This window comes from Rhea americana, unplaced genomic scaffold (genome assembly GCF_003343005.1).
Source record: "Rhea americana isolate MKP2758 unplaced genomic scaffold, rheAme1 scaffold_180, whole genome shotgun sequence".
NCBI classification, from domain to species: Eukaryota; Metazoa; Chordata; class Aves; order Rheiformes; family Rheidae; genus Rhea; species Rhea americana.
Window position 1 is genome coordinate 547343 of NW_028185928.1, and position 17848 is coordinate 565190.

The 17848-nt window shown below is 38.8% G+C and overlaps 1 protein-coding gene across 2 annotated transcripts; it reads right to left on the minus strand.

The window, feature by feature from the left end:
• Positions 1-1089: 1089 nt before the first annotated feature.
• On the minus strand, positions 1090-17795 carry SLC18B1 (solute carrier family 18 member B1). 2 transcript variants are annotated; one of them, XM_085301852.1, is made up of 14 exons: positions 17501-17792; positions 16737-16876; positions 15301-15396; positions 13528-13601; positions 12608-12755; positions 9729-9885; positions 8758-8894; positions 7042-7143; positions 5961-6052; positions 4795-4890; positions 4019-4093; positions 2552-2645; positions 2406-2452; positions 1093-1903 (listed from the first exon to the last, which is right to left on the minus strand). In XM_085301852.1, the coding sequence occupies exons 2-14, from the start codon at positions 16866-16868 to the stop codon at positions 1831-1833; spliced, it is 1323 nt and encodes a 440-aa protein (XP_085157978.1). In that variant the 5' UTR covers positions 16869-16876; positions 17501-17792; the 3' UTR covers positions 1093-1830. The 2 variants fall into 2 exon arrangements, with proteins under 2 accessions (XP_085157979.1, XP_085157978.1); XM_085301853.1 differs by lacking the exon at positions 2406-2452 and having other exon boundaries at positions 1090-1903; positions 17501-17795.
• Between the last annotated feature and the right edge of the window lie 53 nt (positions 17796-17848).

Here is a 17848-nt window from a genome sequence, read left to right on the forward strand (position 1 = left end):
GTAATCCTCATGTCCAGAAAGCCTCAGCGCATCAAGAGCAMGAGAGCCACAAAAATTGAGCAATTCTGCATCACCACCATGCTCATAGGGCCCATAGATTATCATGGCAGGATAACATGCTTGTGAGCCAGTTTAAACAAATATGGAAACCAGGATTCCTCTCTAGATTTTTTTCCACCTTCTTTCAACTCCACAGTGTATGTGAAAGGATGAAGAGGGGAAAATAAATATATTGCCATAAARCTACACAGGTTTAGTTAAGCCTGTCTGATTTCTACTGGAATTTGTCCAAGTTTGAGTTTCAGGACAGAACATAAATTTCATAGAAATCAGTGATTCTTCTGATAATCCCCTGCTGCTTCAAGTCCTTACAGCATAAATCAGGAAGGTAAACAAGCCATGAATGTTTCTGCATCCCACGTCCCCTCACCTTACAGCTACTTCTGACTCTCACAGCTCTTTATCTATCTCACCCCAGCAATTGCAGGAATAGAACTTCTATGATAGCATGAGTTTTATATTCCTCAATTAAAAAAAAAAGGAGAGAGCTATTGCTAAGATGTTCTCAGAAGACACTTTCCATTTGYTGCCCTGATCCTTCACAGCTCAGCTGGGTATCAGAGCAGTTTGTTTTGCTAGTATCTCAAAAAGGGCTCCAGTACAGGCAGAATTCTGAAGTATTTCTCATGTAAATACCACTATCTATTCACAACAAAAGAATCTGACTAAAAAATCACTGGGATGAGAAATTGAGCCATTTTTCTTAGGTATGGAAAAATGGCTGTCACACAAAATCCCTTTTAGGACACAGTTGTGGGTTCAAGAAGAAAAAAATATGACTCGTGCCACATATGAAGACTTTAAAGATCAATGTCAGCTCCCTAGTCATGTCTTTATCTCAGTTCACCTTGCTTATTTTGCTTGGCCTACAGAACAGAAGAGCTYTTTTGTTAGTGGTTAGGATGGGGTTTTTTGGGGTTTTATTTTCTTTCAGTTTGTTTTTTTCCACACAAATGTTGGAGAATGGTTGCCTTAGATTTTGAGAGACTTTCTGTTGCAGAGGCAATTAGTGCAGCATACCAGTTGGCATTTATTAGCAATATGGACCTCCCACAGATCAAGTTGAGTCTTCATATGAAACTTATATATAATGTACACACCTACATGCACACACGCATGTCAAATTTTGTCGAGGATAGAAGATGAGTTCTGCATGGAGATGCAGTCTTCTCTTCATTACCTTTGCCATTCTCAGGTGCACTTTCATATAATACAGCTACTACTAGACACAAAGTCTTTCAGGCTTTTCTTGTCTAAGAAAATCCACAGAACTTCAGAAGAAAGTTGCTTTATTGAAAACAATATTGTGCTTAATGTTTTACCATTTCAAATTCTATTTCAACATTTTATGTCATCAGTTGAGATATTACAGGATTATGATCTTCCTTTAAAAAAGATAGAGAAAAATCATGGTAGTAGAAACAGTAGTTTTATCTATGAATAACCCACAGCAGACTCATGTGTAAAAGTTCGACATTTGAAAATAGACCTCTTYGCATACAGTGGTGCACTGTATATGGAACATGGTTAAATACGCTGACATCTGAGAATTAYTCATCAGTTCAGCCAATTCACATGAGCATTTCCAAAAAGAAAGGCAGTCAGTGTATAGTGTTTCAAAACAGAGATGCAGCTACAAGTAAACCACAACTGGTGCTCACTAGTGGATCATGTATCCCAACTTGAGAATAATGAAACACATYTAAGTCCACTCATCTGAAGACTGAGTTAAATGAMAATAGTAAAGAGAAAATCCAAAAGTATGTCTGGCTATGTTTCACTACCCAACAGATGAGTTCTTTCTTCATTATTACCAGGAGTGTTTTGCAGGCTGGAACTGGAACTGTTTGCAGAGGGAAAATAAAAGGAGGAGGAAGAATCAGGTWTAATATTCTCTAGATATTTCTAGACAATACTAACATTAGAGCATAAAAGCCAGGCAAAATTCTTGGATCACAGAATTTGTTTCCTTCTATCACATCTGCATGYGAGCACATGCATACAAGCAACAGCTTTCAAATCTATCATTCCTACTGACGCAACACAGCTCACAGACATCCTTCTGGAGAAACTGTCAGTAGTATTTGCCCTTTAATGCCACAGACCTACTACTTGCCCTGTATAGTATGACCAGTACTGTGTATAGAATGGGCATTACTTGGTTTAGGTCTCTATTTAGCTCAGTGGCAATTTAACAAAGCGTACAGACAAAGAAAGTATTTAAGCAATATTTTGACAGCTCATTTTGTCATTACCACRTTGGTAGTGAGGTAAAAAATGAAAGCACAGCATTAGAAAATTTACTTTATAAGGCTGTAAGTAAAAGAATCARTATCTCAGCATACCTCCTCCTTGAAGCCTCAGTGATATAGAATATTCCAATTGCGAGTCCCTTTGAGGAAAGAGTCAATTACAATCCTAATAATAATGACCTAATGCAATAACTTATAATTGCAATAGATATAACAAGCAAAAATATGYGGTTACTTACACTTAGCAGTGCCCATCCTCCCTGGATGGCTGAGGACCATTCAAAACCCAGCTTTTCATATAGAAATCCTCCCAGAGTGGGACCTATAAATGCCCTGCAACAAATCAAAATGAGGTRCTGTCATGGCAAATAAAAAATAACAGATCATATTATCAGCATGTTGCGCCTTGCGGCCTTTCTCCATTGGTTTCTTCTCTGTCAACAGATGGTCTTCCACAGACATCTTTCCTATAATCCACAATAAGTATGAATTTTTGTTTGCCATGGCCCCAGTAAATCTGTTTAGTGTCAGCTRGAGAAAGAGTTCATATTATAGCACTGAACACACTCTTTTCTGTACCCAGGACTGCTTAGAGGCTCCATTGAGGACCATGCTTTAACAGAATATCTACATAGACTGTCTCTGTCACTAAAAATGTTTAAACCCTCATCTCTCCAAATTTAAACTTTCCAAACTTCAAGACAAAAGACTGATGGACACAGGCAGGTAGGAAGGCACACTGTGGCAGATATGTTTTTCATCACCGTAGTCACTACAAGGCTGAGCYGTACATAACCTCCCTGCACCTCTACACCTTTGTAAAAATGTTCTCAAAGTTATGCAGCTGTTGTCATCTTATGAAARGGATTATATGACATGGTCACTTGCTACAGCTGGGGATAAATTGCTGTAARGCTAGAACAACATCCTAGAGGAACATATCTGGTAACAATAGAAATTTGCATTTTAGTAACTTTGTACTACATGTACCTGTACTAAATCCTAGATCAGATAAACAGGACAGCTAGTTCTTCAGTTTTCTTTCAAAATGGTGCAGATTTGTACCATTAAAACCCACCAGCAGTCACAGAAGACTGCAAGGACTGATTGCTACAAGGAGTTGCTGGTAGCATCTTTCACCCACTTCTGTTACAACCACTGGGAAAGAAGTTCAGATGTGCTCTGCTAAGCTGTGCAAACATAGACCTTGAATAATGGCTGGGGCTGAAAGAGAAGAAAAGATTATGTCCTAAGCTATCCAGRACAAAAGAAGGTAGATGTGAAAACTGAGAGAATGGGAAAAGAAGCAAGTCAGAAGCAGATGCCATCTACTTCCATGTATGAGGACTTAGCTCTGTAAAGAATCTTTAAATATTAAACATCTGTCTAAATATTAAACACTAAGGATTTCAGTGGTTAGAAAAARTGAACACGCAGAAAGGCACACTAACATCCACTTAATCACAGTAGCTTTTTCTTCCTTGAAATATATTTCAAGGAAGATGAGTTCAGAGCCCTTTCCCTCTGTTGAGCAACAATTTATGTTTTAACATGTCCACTAGATATCTGTTTAGTTAGACCCTTTTGAATGAAGGTCAAAACAATGTCTGCAGTAAAAGATTTTGAGTTGTGATGTGGCAGGCTCTCATGTGACAATAGTGTAGAACAACCAAACACTAACAGTTTATCTAAAGGTGACTACCTACCCAAGGGACCACRTGGCACTGCAGAGCCCAGACACCAGTCCCAAAAGACTCAGACCTTCTTCAAATCCATTCTCACTACGGAAAGACAGACCAGTTAGACCAGGTGTAATACAGCATTACATCTCAATCTATAGTCTTCCCCTACAGGGACAGGTTTTTTCTCTCCTTTTAACTTGCACATGACAAATAGTAACAAGCAAGAATGCACAGCAGAGTCATATCTGTTTATCATAGCATCACTCATTCCCCACACATCATATGTCAAGGGTAAAACAATGAGAGATGGATTTTAAGAAGGAAAGATCCTGTTTTAAGAGGAATATACTTTAAATAAGAGCAAACTAAGCCATCTTAGGTCATTTCTGACAAGAAACTTGTACTCTGAGCAAGTATGACTCCTGTAGGTGCAGTTGTTAATGCCAATGCACCCTGAAAATCCAGTGAAAATTGCTATCAATCTTCCTAAGAAGATGAAATAAATTTCATTTACATGAAACTGTACCAGGGTTATCCCTTACTATAAGGGGTACACACAGATACAGTTTTGTCAGTGTGTATTTGGGAACATAATGACGGAGTTTTACTGGRGTGGTCAATCAAAAAACTTAGGACAAGAAGTAGTGTAAGCTTGCAAGTATTACTCACTACTTTTGTCACAAAATGGGGAAAAAGCCATACCAAAAACCCACTTAACATTCACTCCTGTAAATATCCTGTAACTTGAGCTCTCTACTAAGAAAGGTAACATGAAAGATATGTTGGACAAAATTACTTACTATGCACACTGCAGTATCTCTGGAAATACTGGGATAGCAGTCATGCCAAGGGAAAAGCCAATCAAAACCAGCACTAGGACAAACATCCACAGCTGACTGCAAAAGAAGCACTTAAAAGTATTTAATTATTTAAGAATCTTTCTCAAGTCAGCACATCATTTGACTGAAGGCTGCTGCACCAGCTCTCCACAACCGATCAAAAAACTAAGTTTCTTGAAACCAAAATGAACTCAATTTTAAATGAACACTAGAACTGGAAAATAAAGCTCTCCATATAAAGAAGTTTTTGTAAAAGAATTTTTAAAATCCTGCACTTGAGCCAAATAGAGCTCAACTTATGAGGAGCATGCACAGAAACAGTAGGCAAATGAGCTTAATTTGACATACACGTTCAAACTCCAGACTTGGTTTGTTGCATAAATGAAGGATTTTGCAGGTGAAGTTTTGTAGCCCAATACATTATATCCCCAAAAGACATTATGCCCTCAACAAGTGAGAGTCTGGGAGGACAGGATTAACTAATTCTACACATTAGCACACCAGCTTTAACAGAGTACATAACCCAGGACAAAAGGATTTTACAGCTGTTTTGTAAATGTAGCAGATTCTGTTTTGTTGTGAATTAACATGGTAACGTAATGTTCAGGTAAGAGAACATTGTCTCTGTTCATCTAACTGAAATCAAAGCTATATCCTGGCATTTTCTCCAGTAATCTACATTGGGAGAGAGTAAACAGCGCTGCACAGGCACGCACATAAAATCCATAGTTCATAAACTTTGATAAAACTGAGATTATAAAAAATAAGACAGAAAGAGGACTTTGTTTTACTGCACTAGTAATGCCACAGAATTGGGATGAAAGGAAAACAAAAAGCAGGACTCCTCTCAGTGTGCACATCTTAACACGAGCAAATACAATAACAAAAAGTAAAGAAAAAGGATTCATATCAAGAAGCTGTCATTTCTCTTGTATTTTAGCCACACCTCAGTTTTCAGATGCTTCCACTGATACACATTCATAGTCTCATGTTTGAAACAAGAAAATACTGCTTTTTCATTGTCAAAGGTTCTAACTATAGATTTGTGGACATACATGACTATACTCATTATAGTTGTGACCAAAATATTACTTAAGGAGATGGTTCAAGAAGAAGCAATCCTTTACCTTTCAATGTGCAGTACAGGAGCGGGTCCCAACATGAAAAAGCACACTGCTGTTAGTAAGCCTCCAGAGACCAGCAGCCATTTCCTGACGTACTGTGAAAGAAAAGGAAAAGGTATGTAGTTTAAAGATGTGAATTTGTAACATAACCATTTCACCTTTCCTAATCCTTTTCTTCTAAACAGTACTGCTCGTATAGGGGCCATCATTACACACCAGTTAGAGATTCACAATTTCTCTGCTGGTTCTGAATACCAGYAAGAAACACTGAATTCATCTTTTCTTGTCACAGATGTAATTGCTGRCAGGAGCTGCTTAATACAGAGATTCCTTCAGGATGCTGAGCAAGCAGTGGTACTGTTCCATTAGTAAAATGTTTTAGGTCTTWCTCTTCCTTAAGATAAGAAATATCATATAGCATTGCAATTAATTATATATGTATGGTCAAAGGGCACTATTAGTCTGTGTTAGAGAGAAGAAATACCAGAAAACTGGCATTGCTGTTCATACAGATCATGGAAAATCTAGGTTGTTTTGTGTCTTTGATCAGTCAGCAGCAGCTGTCAACAAGGTAGCATTAGATATAACCATCCTATGCTGCGATTAAACAGAGCTAGAGAACCAGCTATGAAAGGCTATCTCTCCTGTCACAGCCAATAGGTGTGCTGATACACAAATAATTCTGATGATACATTTATTAGGAGATAGAAGTCAATATAGCTGGCCAAAACATCTTTATTCTTTTTCTCAAAAATTAGAAGGGGAGGAAAAAAAACAGTAACTGTAATGAGTTTTACTACCTTCCATGTTGGCTGAAAAGTGGAGTATGTCTAGTCCACCACAAAAGTTCAATGTATCTCAACTACAGGATACTTGACCACTGTCTTTTATGATTTTGGACTTCCTTATATTCTTATACATATGAACCCTGCACAGGATTCAGTGCATATGCAAGATGCTGAAAGACAGATTCCTTTACAGTACCGGGCCTACATTTATTGTTTCAATATCAAAAGTTCTCCAGTATTAACTATACATATACAGTGCTTTATTAATTCTACCCAAACAACAGGACAGTACTCACTGGCAGCTTGTCACTTAAGAATCCGAGGAGGGGAGAAGACAGGGAATATGAGAGTGCCAAACCTAGAAATACTAAGCCGACATAACCAGCTGGGAGCTTGAACTATGGAAAGAAAGAAAGAGAAAAAAAAACCCTGAAAACACATATGCAACATTTATTGAAGGACAATCTGAGAATTACATTTTAGGTCAAACTGCTGAAGTCTATGTATGATTTTTAACACTGAGTTTTACTGTGTCATACAGAGGTTTGTAAAATATTTGAAGTGATTAGCAGAACTCCAGCCTTCTTCCACGTCTTAGTGTGGAGTGACAAGGGCTGACATGACATCCAGCCTAAATAATCCTAAGAGTAACACTGAGCTTTGTCCCTAGGCCAGCACACTGGATTCTAACATCGATAGCTGGCATATTTGAAAGAGACATTTCAGACASAACAATTAAGGTGGATTTAGTCTTTACATTTCCAAATACCAGTTTTATTTTCACTTCGAAAAGCATGAATATGGTGGTCMTCCATTGCAAATCACTGCATCTTTAAAGCAAACGGTCCTACAAAACACAACTTGGGCTTTTCAACCAGAGGAGGACTTTTATTAAATGAATAAGAAGCTTTTTGCAAGTACCCTGAGGTCTGTGGTTTCCTAATGGAGAGTCACCTTCCTATACTGAAGTAAAGTAYGGAATGAACCAAAGGTGTACTAGCTTTTCAAATGAGCACTTTAACTGCCACTTATAGGGTATTCCAAGGTGTTTCATGCGGCATGGAAATTCATTATTTCCTTGCTGTGTGCAAGAACATGATAATAACTCTAATTTAGTGGTGAAAACACTCACCAAGGCTACTGTACTTTTACAGTGAGTGTTTGCTGGTGCGAAGTAGAGAAAAAGCAGAAGAGTTGCACCAGTGCAGAATATTCTATAGTGGGATAGTTACAGACCCTGCCTGGATGGTCAAAACATACATTCACATCTCTAGTGATGGAATAGGTTAGCTCCAAGTCTCCTCTGTCCTGGATGAGTGCTCTAAATGCTGGACTAGAGAGAAAAACAATGTTACAGGARCACTACAAACTGTGAAATGCTATTCCCTAGACCAGGTATTAAGAAACAATCCATTCAAAAATCATTACCTGACTTCAAGTTGTAACAGAACTGTTTACTTCAGATTCATTTTCCTAAATACTGTGGACATCATGGGTGGGGGGAAGTATTTGCTTTCTAATGAGTGAAAAAAGTCAGCCAATAGGCTACACAGTTACAACCAATTTAATATTGGAATTGCTTTAAGAGAAGGCAAAGCAGTGACATTACATCCCCCAAAATAAATGTCCCCATCTATAGATGCCACATTGTTAGTAGCTATTGCAATTTTACAGAATTTACTTTCATAAAGGAAAAGTCCCAGTTTACAAAATCAGTTGCTGTGTCTGTTCAGAGATGGGACTCTGCAGTTGAAAGCCACTTAACTGGAAAAAATACATATTTAAAGGCCCTAGATTTCTTCATTTTCAGAGGTACTGACATCATACATCAACAGATGAAGTAAATGGGAACTGTGATTTGACAGCACTGTGGAAACTAAATTATTAAAAGCAAAATAAAATCAGTGGATTTGGACAAAGTTTAATATTGTTTACAGTATTTAAACTAGATTTACAACCAATTATCCACTATTTAGGAAGTCACTACTTTCTTGCACATTAAAAAGACTTACCTTCTTTAGGATAAACAAAGACATTGTAGGATCCAAAAAGCCCAAGCATGCACTTAGAGAAAATATAGTAAGACAGAGAAGCAAGACTTTTGGCAGAAGAACGAGCTTCCAAAAGGAGTCCTTGCTAGGGACTGAATCTGTCTCAAAAGAAAAAAAGGGAAGGTTGCATTCTTTTTCACAGCATAAGCTTATGAGTCATTTTCCTATTTCAAAAAGAAAGAAAAAAAGAAAAGCACAGTATTTTCCTTTTTATAGCCCTATTAAGCTTGTTATCTAACAACTAAATAGAAGCCAATATTAAACTATTATGCAATTGTAACCTACAATTATCATCTTGCATGAAGACTTATCTTTAAGCTACCTTTGTTCCAAACAGCACTATCTAAGATTTAGGAAAATTTAGATAACCTGAAGCATTACAGTTAAAACCTCTGTTTAACTTTAACATCCATTCATGTTAACTAGATCTTGCATCACAGTATAGAGTCCTCTTTGCTCTCCCTGCAATTTGGGGGGTGGGGAGGACTCCCAGCATTAACCCCTCAAATATGCCAAGTTCTGTTGTTCCAGGCAAAACATATATCCAGCCTTTCCTCAACTAGCTACAATGATAGGCTGATACAAAGCAGATACAAGCGATCCYGTACAAGCCCTGAAGCTAAGGAGACACAACAAAACAAAAGTATATCTCAGTTCACTTCTACAGAGAGCTTAGTGTTTGCAGAAATGGAGATAAGAGGTTGGTTTCATTCTAGGCCATCTGCATGCATTAGTTTTAGTTACCATTGAAACAAGGGCCTGATCAAGAGTGCAAATTAATTTAGCTGGMGCTTTGCCCTCTGAGCTGGATCAGACTCCAGAAGTTGATGTTTTTCTAACGGACATTTATATACATGAGAAACTAGGGCTTAGTTTAGCTATTTTTTGTCTCAAGTTGACTAACCAAAGGAGTCAGAAAGAAGAAAGCTTACCGTATTTTGGTAATAGGCACATATTCACAGGCACGAAGACCAACACTAGACATCCCAGTGTAATGAAAGGGACCTCATAACCAAATGATTGATATAAAAAGCCACCTAAAGGTGGACCCAGCACCAGTCCAAGCCCTGTAAAAATTTCAAGGCTGCCCTACAGGATGAGAAAGAAAACAAATCAAAAAAAAAAAAAAAAAAAAAACAGTTGGCTAAGAAATTCCAATGTAGCAATAAAAAGCTAACTGCTTCTCTGAGGAGCTACACAATGTAGTCAGGCTTGGAAAAAGAGAGAATTCATCACCACTAGAGACCTTTAAAAAAGGGGTTAGTAAAAGGAATTTTACAGTTGTCTGGGTAACAGGTATTACCTCTTTTGCTTCATTACAGAGAACCACCTGTATYTGAATCCATTGCAACTCAGATGCCACCAAATATGTCTAATTCCTGAGACAAGTGCTACACTGATAGACAGTGTCCATAGGACAACTCAGGCTGAAGTGATTATTTCTCTCACATGCAAAGTTACACTACAGCTCAAGGGGGAGGACTCAGATAAGCCTATTTGGATGAATCTCATCTTGTAGGAGGAGTTAGATGTTTCAGGTTAAAGCTCTCCCTCCATAACCAACTGTTTGGATTTAGTGACTACAGGTAGGGAGTAACACTGAAACTGCACTGGGGAAAACTCAGCTTGTTATGTTATAGCCCMAAAAAATCAAAGTTACATTATCAGATTTTAATTTTTTAAAAAAGGACAGTAACATAGTTGCATTTGAATCTCCTTGCATCACAACACCATAGTCAACACTGTCAATACTTGTCTCAACATTTCATTAACTCAAAGCATAGACCAACCCTTGCAACAATAGTTGGTCAAAAGAGTTAATTATAGTTAAAGTTTTGCTAACTTCTGGGACCCCAAAAGATCAGAATTTCATCTACACAAGAAAATTGTTTAACTTTACTAGTATAATCCACAGCAAACACCCTGGGGTGGAGCATCCAAACTGCATTCAAATTACGCTTTTACTTCTGTTGCTCTGAGACTGAAATACTTATGTTCGAGGAGACTCCAATTTAAAATCAGACTATGTATCATTCAGTCCTACTGAATTAACTAATCCATTTTGGGGGAATAAGCCACTAGATTGTTACACATCAGTACAAATGAAAAGTGATACTGCTTACATTTTGCAGTTTTATACCTCCTCTGACAGAKGGACAACGTTGACAAATGCTAGACTTCTCACTTCAACAAGGCTGACAGGCCTACACTTAACTCCCCTGTGCATTCTCTAGGGTATCCAATGGGTAAAAAGTGGGCAGAAAGCTAGTAGCAAAAGGGTAAGGAGAGGAAAAGTGCTTTTTAGTTTCTAGCAATATCGAGAAGGGCAACAGGAAGCAAAGCTAAAATTCCTCATCCATTCCTTCAGGCTTTATTTTACTCTAGGATACACCTTGATTAACCTAGCCAGCTTATCTTTCTGCCTACTGCTTTTGCAATCACCACAAGCACACAACAACAAGAGCAGCTCTTCATCACTTCCATTTTGAAGGGATGAAGCTTAAGGGCAGCAAGTTTACATGAACGAATTTGAAGAGGTTTTATTCTTATGCAGAACATGTCATTGTGGTATATGATAAGGCAAACAGATTAACATTTAAAAAAAATCTCAACATGTCTTCTAACAGTTAAGCAAAGGTAGGTACCAAACTACAGCTGTGTTATATTTGTAATTGTGTTCTTAAGGTGACTTACACCATCACTTACTATTTTCAGCAATACATCATTTTTACTGTGCTTGCCATTAATGTTACCATGACTTCAAGAAAAAAAATTGTCTGTAAGACAAACAACCGTATACAGCTTTCATCTTCAGCTAGGCTCCTTTAAGTAAAGGTTACATTATTTACCTATGTCAATTACATTTTTAAATTTGCAACCAGGAAACTTCTACATTATTGACTGAATAAATCCAAAGTATGCTTACAATGTATTACCTGCTTTTCAAAGAAAATGCCAGTACCTCATTGTTGATACAATTTAGTAGGTTTTAATATCCATCGCTTCTATATACATTTATAGAAGCAACTACATGGCTTAACAAGAATCTTAATAAAAGCATCAAGTTTCTCAACTTTATTAAAAATTCTGAAGGATATTCTTAACTTTTATTCATTAATTAAAGTTTAACTCTATTATTTCTGTCAGTCTGTATTTGACTGAAACTAGAATTAAAGAAGAGACAGAAAAAGCAGTATTTTATTACGTATAAAGTGTTTTTTTCCCCAACAGTATAAAAACAATTAAATACAGGTAATCTCTAATTGGACTGAATCACTGCTCTTCATATTTCCAGAAGTTCTAGCTCTCCTTTTCTCATATCTTATCAATATCTTATCACTCTTATCAATATATTATGCAAGGAGAAAAAAAACAAAGTTGTTTCCAGTTTTGTATCTTTCATTCATTTAAATCAACACTATTTGAATGAATTATTCAAATTTGTTGAATAAACTGGAGTCATGTATATTTCTACCACCCATATAAATGGAAATAGTTATTATTAAAATATGATAATGCAGTTTTTAATCTGGTTTCAACAGAAAAGGTTACTACTACCATCAATTCAGTGAGCTTTCTTCAAAATTTAAGCAACTAATACGTATTGCCTGATTATTTATATTTAACTCAAGTTTTGTTAAGCTGTAAGCTTGTTCTAGAACTGTCATTCTAGATTATGAACGAACACTGCATGACAACTTCAAATACACTTGAATATGAGAGATCAAATTTTATCCTGCTGGTTTTAGGCTGCTACAAGTCATTCCCTGTATTGTGGATACTCAGCTATAATATTAGTTTTTGTACTTACCAGGACAGTAGCTATATTATTGGGGAATGCCTTTGTAAGGATTGAAAATGATGCTGTCATTGCTGCTGCAAAACCTATCGCATCCATTGCTCTTACTAAAAAGCACAGACTGATGAACACTGGTCCATCGGGCACCTTCTTCAGTATTCTGAAAAAGAGCAAGTTCTTAAGATGCAGTCTTAAGATGTGACAAGCCATCTGCTAGACTGCTGCAAAAGTGCTGCTTCTTAGTTAAAGGTCACAGTTACAAGAGTCTCACTGCTATGTATTGCTACATCTTTTTGAATCCCATTGGTAAAGTCATTCAACCTCTCTCAAATGATTTTTGACAGCTTTCTCCTTTCCTCTTTCTTTGGTGGTGGAAGGGATAAGAAACTAGGGCAATGCTCTCCTAGCCTGTGAAAAACTCCAATGCTTTCTGATATATTTCATAGCTTTTCCAACCACTACGTGAGGAGCCTAATGTAACAAGTTAAAACTACCTAGTAAGAGCTTCTTTTATCAAAAATAAAATATTTATTTTGCCAAAATGAGTAGCTTATTCTCACTAGCTGCCAGGCAAATCTTCTCATTTGCACTCAATACCTTTTTTAAAGAAAAGAATAATTAAAATATTATGCATAAGTAGTTCCCTTATTGCTGCCTGTTGACAGATTTCTTGCCATTAACTAGGGTAGTCATTTACATAGATTGGACCTTCATCCTTTGCTTTCAAAGTACTAAACAAGCCTTGAAATCTGCTGAAAAATGTTCATTCTGCTTTACAAGGGAGACAAAAAGTAAAGATGCAGGAAAGCTAAGTGATGTATCCAACACCTAAAAAATGCCCGCAAGTTTTCAATTTTGTTTTATGAACAGCTTTTCATATGAATGAAAATAAATCAGAAGCAAAGTGCAATAAAAAAGCAAAAACTACTCACCCAAACAGAATTGTAACACATCCAGAAACAAACATCCCTGCCACAAACATGAATTTTGCCCCAATTTGTGTAAGCTGCAAATTAAATATCATTATTTCAGAATTAAATCAAAAATATTTTAAAGTATATTACTGTTAAGAAATCAAAGCATTATGGGCATTTCATAGAAAATATAACTAACAGATTTGGAGAAACTTCTCCTGCCTGCGTGCTTCCATACAATACTGAACCTAAAAATACTCTAAATGGTTAAGTGACTTAACCCAGTTTTCAGAACAGTAAGACATTGGTGTAGTTAACTATTTCACAGCTGTTTGCTGTGGCTTCTGTACAGCAGCAGATCACAGCAGCATTCGTCATTACAAACAATAATTTACACTGAAATACAGTCCCCCTCCAGTACTGTCAGTGACGCCAAGTCAGCAATAAAAGTACCCACCACATTCATGGCAGAAGAGAGGCTGAAGAGSTGCTCTGAGGCTCTCTCAGGAAAGAGTCAATGGAAGCTGGTTCAAAAGTAATTTTATCATGAACTTTAACACCACAAAGTTTTAGAATAAGCAATGTGGTAACTCCTCTAGAAGAAGAGATCTCATCGTCATTCATTTCAGACTGTATCACTTGGGTGATGGGTGATGGACGATGAAATGCATACCATAAGGCTAACTCAATCCAGTAACAAAGTATGTCTGAGCTTCTAATTCCACRCCATAGCTTCCCCTAAGGATAGCAGACATTTCAGTGTATTTGCCATGTTCAGGCCTGGGCAAAGTCCTTGTGTTTCAGCCATTATTACTGAAGCCAGTATTTTGTTGAGTTTCAGCGAAATCCTTGTGATTTCTGACTGCTGGACCRTGCACCTATTGATAAAGACTTGCTCGTTTCAGTGTCTTCAGGGAAGACAGCTCCCTTCCATCTGCAAAGTATTTGGTGAGGTTTGTGCCGTAGCTGAAGGCCACCACAGGCACCTAGTTTGGACTGAGCAATAGCACTTGTGTAACATCTTGATAAGCCACCTCATCCCCAGGAGAAAGTCATTCACCATGGGTCAGGGGAGAGACTGCACAGCCAAAGAAACAGAAGATGGTGAATTTGCAAAAACCCTAGCTAAGACAGGGTATGATCCAGCAGCAGGTCTAGCCAAGGAAGTACTAACAGTGATACTCCAGCATATGAACATACAAAATGTTACATAATTTATTCATTCATAATTACTCCAGTAAGAAAAAAAATCCTGAATCTGTGTGAGGACTTAAGTTGCAAGAAATGGAGACATTTACCTCATACGGAGGTACGATGAAGGGGAAAGGGAGTTAAGGAGCAGTGGTAACAGGAAGAAATGTTATGGAAAGGCAACATGCCAGAAAAGAAGAAAAAATGCAGCAGACGAAAGAAGAAAAAAAGCCCTTATAAAATAGGTCAAGGTAAACAGAACAAATAAATGCAATAAACGAAAAAAAAAAAAAGTGGAGAAAGGCAGGTTGATGGAAAAAGGAGGTAAAATAAATAAGTGGATTACTCTGAAATAAAAATAATTAACCAGAGGAGCAAAACAGAGACATGTCAACCACCTTATCCTATCTTCAAGAACTGCAGTGAATAGTAATTTTTAAATTGCACTGACAAGCTTCATTCAGACTGACTAGCCAGGCTCCATTTAATATAGAGACAAGCCTTCAAAGCACTACTGAACAGATATCTGCCTTGGAGAACTATCTTCACATGTCAGCCTGTATCATCACAGAAGTAAGTTACAGCTTGCATTATACTTACATAATTTCCCAAGATTAAAGAACTCAAGAAATTGAACAAAGAAAAACATCCAAAAATCATGCCAACAATTGTGTTACTGGCACCTTTTTTTTCTGCCTGTAGAGGAAGAAAATAAGATTATAACTTAATAAAGATGGAAGCACACTCTTGAGGCAAATAACATTTAAGCCTTTCACTATTTTTTTTTTATTCTCCATCAGTTCAGTTACAAAGCTGTCTTCTTTCTCAAAGAGAATAGAGGCTCATAAGGTAATAATACAGCAATTTAAAGACATCTTGTTCCTCTATTTGAATTATAGTCAAAGAAGAAAAAWGTAATGTTCATTCCACAATGAAGTGGAAATTCTGGGCTGTATGCTGTACTACTGAACAGGTAAGTGATCAGACTTTATACAGATCCCTTAAAGCTGGTGTGCAAGTGGAGCCAGCTGCAGAGATTTGATCCCTTACATGATGGGAAGGCAGCRAACAGAAAAGCTTGTTATCTTCATTGTATCACATCTCCCCAAAACAAATACCAGGCAAATTATTGACCTGTCCAATTGAGAGCTTGCTGTGGCAAAGTACATTCCTGAGCTACAGACAGCACACTGGAATATTCACAGAAAAACGATCTTAAGATTTTTCTTTTAGAGCTTGAATAAYTGGGAACAACTTGGCCTTRAAATAAATGGACTTCTGCTRCACAAGCATCATAACAATTTATGTTTCATTCCTATTTAAGCATTGTATTCACTCAATACAATGAGAAYTTTTTTTCCACTTGTTGCCAGGCCAGTAAGTTTAGCACAATGAAAGATGGACAATATGAGCTAAGAAGTGGGTAGGTATAAAGAAAAACAGTCACTGAGCAGCTAAAGCACTGCACTGCAAGACAGGACYGAGCTAGAGTTTTCATCTCAGCTCTACCACCAAACTGCTATGCAACACAAGGCAAAAAGAAAATATTTTACTTCTYCAAGTATATATTTTTCCTTCTTTCTCTTATCTGTCCTGTCTGTATAATCCAGAGTAATCTGACATTTTCCATACTGAGGACTGGATGTCAGCTTGAAGATCTGTTTCATGCACTTTAGAGCATGAGGAAGCTATGCCTACACAGGTGACAGCAGGAAATGGCTGCTGAGTTGAGGCTTTATCAGAAAGCCTGAAGACACCTGAAGCCAAGCAAGCATACATTGCCTTATTATTAGTCTCCTGTCTCCTCTGCAGCCGCAGGGAAGATGAAGTTAGTCTATAGACAGGATCTAGGTCATTGTAACATACGCTCTGTGGTATTTTAAACAGCACCAGTCTCTTAATATGAATTCCCACAAATGAAAATTATAGCCTAGAGCTCACACAGCCATAAAAGTCCTAYGATGCTCAAGATCTTTTAAAAAGTTTCAATATACAAAAAAATAATTTGAGAGTAGCTGGTTAAATTGTTAGTTTACCTCTGCAGGGAAAAAGGGTCCCAGTATCGAATAGCATATCATTGAACTGAAGTTGATAGAAGCTGCTGCAACCACTGTAAATAGCTGTTCTCTGGTAAATCTTCCTGATTCTTCACCAAGCACTTCCGGCATGCCATCCTCTTTAAACAACAACGACAGAAAACTTATATTATAATCTGATAAAGGGAGGCACAACTTACAAACCACGTTTGAAAATAAACGTTTATACAGGATTCCACCTTCCTAGACCTTGGAATTAAGCCAAGGCACACCGCTTTCGTCCTAAACAAACAAGGCACGCAAATTTTGCTACAAAAATTCCGTCTTCTCAATGCACTACTAGAACAGCGTACAGAGAGTCGTCTCCAGCCCTGAAACTTGTTTCAGTACACCTCTAACCCTGCGGGCCGCCCTCGGACTTCACCGAAAGCGCACGTGCTTCTGCGAGAGCTGCACCCGCGCTCCCAGCGCATCGGCGCCCGCAGCCCCGGCGCACGCGGCTCCCGCGGCGCTGCTGCCCGGCTGCGCAGCGCGCCCCGCCGCGCGGATAAAGCGGCGGAGCGAGGCTTGCGGCGCTGCTGCCCGGCTGCGCAGCGCGCCCGGCCACGCGGATAAAGCGGCGGAGCGAGGCTTGCGGCGCTGCTGCCCGGCTGCGCAGCGCGCCCCGCCGCGCGGATAAAGCGGCGGAGCGAGGCTTGCGGCGGAGCGAGGCTTGCGGCTCCGCTGTTGCTCGCACGCCCGGCGTTACCGTGCGCACCGCGCACCTCTCACAAACGAAGCGCGTTAAGACACAACGCGTCCGGACTCGCCGCCTTCTGCTCAAGCCGGGCAAGGCCGACGGCAGTCTCCCGGCCGCCGCTTCCACGCTGACCGACTTCTTTCCCCGAGCGGCCGCTCAGCCCTTGGCACAGCCGCCGAGGCTCGATTCCCCCCGCACCAGCAGACTGCTAAACCCTGCGCACTTCAGCTGCCTTCCCCAAACGCCACCCCGCCCCGTTCCTACAAGGGGTTTCCAGGTGGGAAAAAACAAGGGGCGGAGGAGGGACGCCCGGCCCGGCCCGGCCCGGCCCGCGCTCGCTCCCCGCGGCACCCGCCGCCGCCGGCGGGGCTCC